This window comes from Aulonocara sp. 'chitande type north' Nkhata Bay, linkage group LG6, assembly GCF_057382095.1.
Source record: "Aulonocara sp. 'chitande type north' Nkhata Bay isolate Kocher_YH1m ecotype deep benthic linkage group LG6, A_spYH_male_GT1.1, whole genome shotgun sequence".
Lineage (NCBI taxonomy): Eukaryota > Metazoa > Chordata > Actinopteri > Cichliformes > Cichlidae > Aulonocara > Aulonocara sp. 'chitande type north' Nkhata Bay.
In genome coordinates this window covers 34,761,146-34,770,071 of record NC_141349.1, presented here as the reverse complement: position 1 = coordinate 34,770,071, position 8,926 = coordinate 34,761,146, and the positions used below count along the sequence as shown (strand labels likewise).

Sequence of the window (8,926 nt, the reverse complement as noted above, 5' to 3'; positions counted from 1 at the left end):
GATGCCCTGCCATCGGGTCTTCTGTGTGTTAGGTGAAGATGTTAACGAACTCTAGACAAACAAGACAGTAAATCATACATGTGCATGATAGTATAAAATAAAAAGAATTAAGAATAAATTGTTTTAAAATAGTTTTAAAAATTCAATAGAGTCTAGTTTTGTTATGTTTCAGTATCTTGAACTGTGACCCATTGCCTGATTGTTAAATGTTTTTTTTTTTTTACATTTAAAAATATCACCAGAAATCATTAGAAATGACACGTCCAATTCCAACTTTCCATGACTCAACTTCAGTTTCCATAATTATATTATGACACTGATTTATCTAATTCTCCTAATTAAATTGAAAGCGCTTTCATGCAGTACTTGAATCTAAATATAAGTCCTTTTTTATCAGCCTGGCAGAATTTACCGACATCTACAAGTAAAACTGTTATAACCCAGTCTGATAACATCCTAAAAAGGCCCCGTGATAAAAACACAGGACGTGTTTATCAAAGGCTTTTTTGTGGGGTTAATTGATTGGGTTAACTTTTCTCTCACGTGCTTTCCGTGGGCGGAACTATTCTGTCCAATCACTGCAACAGATTAGCTTGCTGAAGTGGCTATTTGCACGCTGATTGGTTACAGATCAAAACACTTCACGGGTCCCGCCTCTTCCCGGAAGCTGACGGTCATCTGATTTTTTTTTTTCTTGTTCCTTGTTAGCAAGCGTCAGTGCTAGCTAACAAAACATCGATTCCACTTTCTTTTCGGTCTTCTATTTCCTCTCTGCATCCATTATTAGGAGTTAAAGGAACTTCTCGTCTACCTCCCAAGTCATGGACGAGACGAGTCCGCTTGTCTCTCCGCTCCGGGACTCGGGTGATTTCACCTACTGCCCCACGGAGCCCACCAGCCCCCGGGGCGCGTTTGGAAGCACGCCGGGCTCCGTGGTGCGCATCACGGCCGGCAGTCCGGGGCGCAATCGAGAGAGACAGCCGCTTCTGGATCGAGACCGTGGAAACACGCCACGGGAGGCGCACAGGAATGAATTCCCAGAAGATCCCGAGTTCAGGGAGATCATCCGAAAGGCCGAACGAGCTATAGAGGAGGGGATCTACCCCGAGAGGATCTATCAGGGTTCCAGTGGGAGCTATTTTGTCAAAGATTCACAGGGGGTAAGAAGACTTGCTAACTTAAATCTGCCTCTTAACTGACCGGTCATTTGAGGGATTTGTGAAACCCGAGAGGTTGTTGGTGTTGTCTGAAAACACTTAAGGGTGTTTTGAGAAGTGTTACTTGGTCCCAGGAAAGGCCTCGTGATGACTTTGCAGATACACTGTAAGTCTAGATAAACTAATTATCATCCAATCGAATAGCCAGATACTGAAGAGAATTGGAGGTTGGTATATGAATAATACAATGCAACAGAGAAAGTTTAAATAAAACATAGCCCGAGATTCCATAAGAGGGGCTTTAGGGTTTTTTCCTTCCTTCTCAGCTCAGGTTTTCTTCTCAGATATTTATTTTCTCTAAGTACTTTACCTCTATTTCACCTCCACTACCAATTTGTAATCACCTAATGTGCTGTGACAGAAGGGTGAGGTGTCCACAGGAAACCCAGGCACAGTGACAACATGCGAACATGCAACCCCAGCTGAAGTTGGAACTTTGAATTGGTAACCAGTGCACCACTGTCCGTGCCAGTGTAGACTTAGTTCTGACTTAATTACTCATAATCACAGATGTCAGTGGTTCCAACACTAGGTCCAGTAATGCCAGGACTCTTTATGCACCAAATCAGTGAAAAATAGGTTAATTAAAAAACACACACAGACACAACCCAAATGGACCTGGGGTATTCTTTTTATTTTACTGGCCACACTGATGCTGTTTTTTAGCTTATGCATTGCACATCAGCGCACCCTAAATAAGACACACACTGCAGGCCGCTTCCAACAAATATATCTGTCTTCAACCAAAATTATGAATGTTATATACCAATTGCAAAACTCCTATAACAAATTACTTGCTTTCTTCTAAAATGCTTTCATCACCATTGTTACTGTAAGTGTGTTGACACATGTTCATTATCTACATCCCAGCTAGTGTAAGTAATCTGTTAGCGACTCTGTATCTGACCAGCTGTCCCGGTGACAGCAACACATATTCAAATAACATACATGATTTTTAGGCTTCTTTTTTTTTTTCAGATGATACTCTAAAGTTTCATGATTGGAGCCAGCTTGAGCAGCTCACTGACACCTTCCTCCCAGTTTCTCCCAGTGTGTTAAGTTGTTTAAGAAAAGAGAAGTGTGCCTCAAGGCATCTGAGATGGATCCACACAAATGCATTTTCCGTCTAATCACACCAGCTTTATTGTGCTGCTTGTTAAGGCTGAATGTGTGAGGTTTTTATCCAGTGACCTGCTGCTCCCATTCACCTCCCATTCTCCACCTCTCCAGTTTCCTTAGTCACTACCGTGATTAGTAGTCATGTGCTTGCTCCCTGTGAGGATATAACTCTTCAGTGACCAAGGTTTATGTTGTAATTGCCGCATGAGATACACTATACGCACCATGTAATGTAACATGTGACTTCTATAAAGAATTATAACCACCATACCAAAAATCTGCCTTTTGCCTATCCTGTGAAACTGTCATCCTGTGTAGCTTTTAAAATAAGTTTAAAGGTTCTAGTTTCATTTCAGCCATAATATGGTTTCAGTATACAATTTCAGTTCATGTTGTTAATGGCTTTTATTATTTAAACTACAGGATAATTCTGCTTTCTGTTATTCTCTATTCTGTGTTGGTGTCAGATTTAAAAAACAAAACAAAAAAGAAACACATTGTCTTTGAATTTTACTGTTTGTCTCATACATATATGTAAACCTGCCCTTCTTACTCTATCTTCTCTGCATGGGCCACTTTATCTGCAATTTATTTTATTTTTCTTCCATTCTGTCTCCCTTTGCAGAAGATAATTGGTGTGTTCAAACCTAAAAATGAAGAGCCCTATGGGCAGCTGAATCCCAAGTGGACCAAGTGGCTCCAGAAACTGTGTTGTCCGTGCTGTTTTGGCCGTGACTGTTTGGTCCTGAACCAGGGCTACCTCTCAGAAGCTGGGGCCAGTCTGGTTGATCAGAAACTGGAGCTCAATATTGTTCCCAGGACCAAGGTATAAACTCTCAGGGCAGTGTCTTCACATTACAAAGGTCAGTAAAGAAAAAATTTCCCTCTTTTTAATCAGAATTTCTACTTTTAGGTGGTGTATTTGGCAAGTGAAACATTCAACTATAGTGCCATAGACAGGGTCAAGTCTCGAGGAAAAAGGCTAGCTTTGGAGAAGGTGCCTAAAGTGGGCCAGCGCTTTCACAGGATTGGACTGCCACCCAAGGTAATCTGGTACATTGGTTTTATGCAAGTCATTTTATTCAGTTATTAATTTGTTTATTATTCTACAAATATTCTTAAATGTATTCTTACATTTCTATGAAATGTTCAGTTTCTCTCATCAAGAGATTTAAGCTTGTTTCTCATGAAATAATCATGTTCATCATTATTGATTAGCTTATAAAATCAAATGCCGTTTTAGCTGTAGTGGACACAATATCTATGTTTGGTCATCAACCCACATAAATATTAAAAAAAACTCCCAGGGATAAAATACCATTTTAGGTCATTTCAGATGAAGAGTTGTAGGCTTTTTAACTTTCTTGGGAAAATGATTTCGAAATCTATCAGAAAATCTCTAATTTGCAGTACTTTTTCTGCTTCAACAGGTCGGTTCTTTTCAGCTCTTTGTTGAGGGATACAAGGATGCAGATTTCTGGCTGCGAAGGTTTGAAGCAGAGCCTTTGCCCGAAAACACCAACCGGCAGCTCCAGCTGCAGTTTGAGCGGCTCGTAGTCCTCGATTATATTATCAGGAATACAGGTACGTACTCACAACCGTAAGTAAACGAAGCAGAGTGAACTCATTTATGACTGTTGAAAACATTTATTGTGCTCATTGCAGAGCGTGTAGTGCTGCTTTGGTTAGGATTGGGTTTATCTGAATTTGAATATTTTTTGCATCCCAGACCGGGGAAATGACAACTGGTTGCTGAAGTACGACTGTCCCATGGACACTGTTGGAAACCGGGTGAGAAACACACACACGAAAGCTTAAGTGCAAATACATTTAGAGTTGTAATATTAATTTTCAGAAATGCTAATTAAAATATAACTGTCAGGAAAAGCACAGGTAGCGATTTACATTTTTCCTGTAGGCAAAACATGTTTCCCACACAAACATCAACCAACCAGCTGATCTGAGCATCTTTTTATTCTTTTTATAAAATAAAAGACAATAACCTACTGCTCAGTCTAAACTACAGTGAGGCTGAGAACATGAATGTAGTAGTACAGGATGTGGTCTTAGTATTGTTTCATGTTGTAGCATGCAGATGGAGAAAGGCAGATGTCTCTTAAAGTGCTGTTTGATTATTGCAGTTGGATGCTACAACATTGTTGTAGTCAGGCAGACTTGCTGCTAACCTAAAAACAATATTATTTTTTAACTGCAGTTTCATTATCTTAGTAAGGACACATAAATAACTAAACATAACAGATTTTATGGAAATCTGTCTATGTTTCATGTATCTGAAAGGAAATAAAAATTATCGATGTTGATATAGATTACCGATCTATCCGATTTTTAAATCACCAAAAATCAGTATCAGTATTAGCAGATGAGCTAGCATTAGCTTACATTAGCAAGAAAAAAGACGTCTCACTTTTGAGCAACAAAATCAAGTGAAGGTCCCTCAGTGAATCAACCCTGTTAGAATTAAATGAGAATCTGTTCATATATTTGCAATAAATAAATGAATCGTTAACATATGAAGAATGAGAGTGGCATGCTGTTGCCTCACAGTAATAAGGTCCTGGGTTCCAAACCATTAACCAGCTGTGGACCAGCCTGTTTATTGTCCCCGTGCCTGCTTTAATCTTCTTGGGTTCTCTGGCTACGGTCCAAAGATGTTTATGTCAGGTTAAGTGGTTATCCTAAATCAGCCGTAGGTGTTAATGCAACAGTCAGTGGTTGCCCCTCTCTTTTAGCCCTGCAATAGACTGGCGATGCATTCGGGCTGTACTTTGCCTTGTGCCCAGTGACAGCTGGAAGAGTTACAACCCATGTCTCAACAGTGAATTAGATAAGTGGATGAAAATGGATGGATGGATACGTGAAAAATGCTAAACATTGCAATTTTAATATTGTTAATTTTTTTTTTTGTTATTGTTTTTGCTCATTCTGCATTGTGAAGGCCAAATGCTTTCTCCCGAAAAGGTCAGTAGTTAAATATGTATTTGTTATATTTATGTTTTTATCTGTCCAGGACACAGACTGGGTGGTAGTAAAGGATCCTATCATCAAGTTGGCAGCCATAGACAACGGCCTAGCATTCCCCCTGAAACACCCTGACTCCTGGAGAGCTTGTAAGCACCGTTTAAACCACTCATTGTTCAACTTAAGAACATTATTCTTCCCTTGAGAAAAAGAAAGAGCTTTTTATTTTTCCTTTTTATAAGTACGTACATTTCATATACATTGACTGTATCTTTGCTTGTTTCATTAGGTTTTAATTAATTTTCTCTTCGTTTTGATTTCACAAATAATTGCTGAGCTCTTTACAAGCAATATATTCAATTAGAATGTTTCCTTGTCCAATCACAGACCCCTTTTACTGGGCGTGGCTTCCCCAGGCCAAAGTTCCTTTCTCTCAGGAAATCAGAGAGATAGTGCTTCCTAAACTCAGTGACCCAAATTTCATCAAAGACCTAGAAGAGGACCTCTATGAACTCTTTAAGGCAAGTCATCATTAATTTTTGTGGCATAGACTGATGTAAGTGAGAGAAGTTTGAAGTGAAAACAAGGATGGAGAGGATGGCTATGGTATATACATGTTATCTAATGTGCCTCACAGAAAGATCCTGGTTTTGACAGAGGACAGTTTCACAGACAAGTAGCTGTTATGAGGGGACAGGTGAGTTGTCGTTTCTGAAATTGTCTGTCTAGACAGCAAAACCTAATGGTGAGGACAAAAAGTGGGAAATGATTCTTAATATATGTATGAGTTTAAGATGTGACAAACCTCTCAATTTGCATCCCAAGATCTTGAACCTGTGCCAAGCCCTGAAAGATGGTAAAACACCCCTCCAGTTGGTCCAGATGCCTCCAGTAATTGTTGAAACAGCCAGAGCTCCTCAGAGAGCAAACAGTGAGTCTTACACGCAGAGTTTCCAGAGCAGGAGACCCTTCTTCACCTGGTGGTAGAAAAGAAGCAGAAGAAGAGAAACAACAAGGAGCTGGAGCGAGAAAAGCAATTGAGAACATTAGTGTTTGGATGAAGGACACTACAGAACCTGAGGGCACAGGTTTTAATTTTTTTTTTTTTTTTCCTTGAAATGGAATTAGTCCTCACATCTCCCATCCTTTCCTTATGGATAATTCAGTAGCAGAGTGTGAGTTGGTGAATGTTAAGAAGAGGCCAAAAGAGGAAGAATTTCATAACGTATCTTCCCTGTTTTACTTATGTGCCTTTTGTGGAGGTCAGCTTAAAAACTGATGATGTGATGAAGATTTTGTACCTTCTTGTGAAAGATTTCAGTGAGGTGACTGTTCTGTTGGAATCCTGGGTGCACACAATGTTTGTTCACGCACACTCGTCAGAAGCCTCTCATGTTGTTGTTTTTTTATGGGAAGTGTTGAAGTCCATGTTTTGTTTTGTTTGCTTTTTTCCATATCTCTCATCCTTCAATATCCACATGCATATTCCCTCCCACAAAGTTCAAAACCCCGGGTTGGTGAAAGCAGTTGTGCCACTAAATCGTTATTTTATTTTACTTTATTTTTTAACAAATAAGAGAAGTGTTCATTGTGACCAAGTATGACAGATTCAGGAAACAGGCACTCAGTGGTGTGCATGCCTTTACACAATGAACATCGACCATGTGAACTGGTTTCACATGGTTCCTCCTAAGATCAGGATCTGCAAGTCATCTTGGTTGATGTAGAAAAGCTGAGGTACTTTTGGTTTAAGAACTTAACTGTTTGTTAAGTTAAGGTAAGTGTGAGTTTGAGTGGCTCGTCTAATGTGTCTACTCCCTCTGAGGAATTGAGTCTTTGGTGAAGAAAACAAAATTACTGCATCTGCAACTAAACAAAGGGGAGTGGTGGTTGCTCGTCCATCAGCTCCTTTTGTTTTGGACTCTTGGTTTGAGTTGATTTTCTGTCTCCAAGGTGGACCTAAGTAAACAAAGAAGTAACTTTCTGCTGTATTGAACTGACATGAAATGTAATGCACTGTATAATTTGTATGTAATATTTAATGACAGATTATAATTAAAACATATTCCATTAATACAGGCGATTTGTGCGTTTGTGACTGTTGATTATAATTGATTTTATTACAATACAAAAGAATAGAACAGCCCTTTATTGTCATTGTACATGTACAATCAAAAAATAAGAAGTGCAAGAATAATTTGCTCATGTTCAAGCAGAACTAAAGTTTGTTAGTTTTTCAAAACTATACTTTCAGTTTATGGCTTTTTTTCTTTCTTTTTTTTTTAATGGATAGAAAATTTTTTTTAATCATGACTGAGTCATGAACAAATAATAAACTTTATTATTCTGTTGGATTTGCACTGAATTTTTTAACTGAACAACCTTTAACACCGGACTAGCACACTTTAATCTGACAACAGTTATTCATGCGTATCGAGTTGCATGGAGAGGGAACCACAGGCAGCACTTTTGAAGTCTATTTTGCATTTTGGCCTTGTCTTTAAAATTGTTCCACTCTTAATTAAGACTCAGTGCTATGCTCAGTATCCTTTTCTGTTGACAGTTGATATAAAATCAGGACCACTTCACTGTTGAACTGTTTTTTAATGCAAATAACTAATTATCCAATCGCAGGCAAGCAACTCATCGTGCATGTAAACATAGAACAGACGACCTGCTGAAGTCCAAACTGAGCATCAGAATGGGGGATAAAGGTTATTTTAAGTAATTTTGAACGTAGCATGGTTGTTGGTGCCAGATTTTTTTTTTTCCACACAATCATCTGGGTTTACAGAGCATGGCAGTGAGCGGCATTTCTCTGGGCGAAAATGCCTTGCTGGTGCCAGAGGTCAGAGGAGAATGGCCAGACTGCTGACTGCTGAATCTTGAAGCCGATGGGCTAGAGCAGCAGAAGACCGAACCACATGCCACTGCTTCAAAGAAGAGGAAACTGAGAGAGACAGGAGAAGATTGGAAAAGTATTGCCTGGTTTGATGAGTTGCTTTTTCTGATGCAACATTTGGATAGTGGGGTCAGAATTTGGCGACTCAAACTTGGTGGTGTAATGGAGTGGGGGATCTTTTGGGGAATCAGCCTACCTGAGTAGTGTACCCATCTTCTGTTGGCTGCTTCCAGCAAGACAACATCCCATGTAATGAAGTTAAGATAATCTCAAACAGGTTTATTGAACATGCCAATGAATTCACTGTACTCTAATATCCTCCACGGTCACCAGTTCTCCAACAAGCAACCTCTGCATTGCAGTAGAATGGAAAATTCACATTATGAATGTGCATGCAAAGCCACAGCAACTGTGTGATGCTATCATGTCAATACTGACCAAAATCTCTGAGGAATATTTCCAGCACCTTGTTGAATCTATTTCACGAAGAATTAAAGCAGTTCTGTAATCAGGTTCCAACCCTGGTGTGCATCGTGGGTTTGTCACACGTAGTGACAAACCCACAGTAACCACCCAACTTTCTTCAGCTTGTTGATTTATTCATTGTTTTCACTGCCAGTTTTAATGATTTGGTTCATTCTCCTTTGTCCCCTTATTCTCTGGGTTAGCATCGCACTTGTTTGCAGAAAAGAGCACTGATCAACCCACA

At 39.4% G+C, this 8,926-nt stretch overlaps 1 protein-coding gene across 1 annotated transcript; it reads left to right on the top strand.

Annotated features, from left to right (window-relative positions):
- Positions 1–657: 657 nt before the first annotated feature.
- pi4k2a (phosphatidylinositol 4-kinase type 2 alpha) lies at positions 658–7,592 on the top strand. Its single transcript, XM_086296539.1, has 9 exons — positions 658–1,160; positions 2,962–3,162; positions 3,250–3,381; positions 3,767–3,920; positions 4,066–4,127; positions 5,365–5,464; positions 5,703–5,836; positions 5,953–6,012; positions 6,141–7,592. The coding sequence occupies exons 1-9, from the start codon at positions 822–824 to the stop codon at positions 6,300–6,302; spliced, it is 1,344 nt and encodes a 447-aa protein (XP_086152665.1). The 5' UTR covers positions 658–821; the 3' UTR covers positions 6,303–7,592.
- The last annotated feature ends 1,334 nt before the right edge of the window (positions 7,593–8,926 follow it).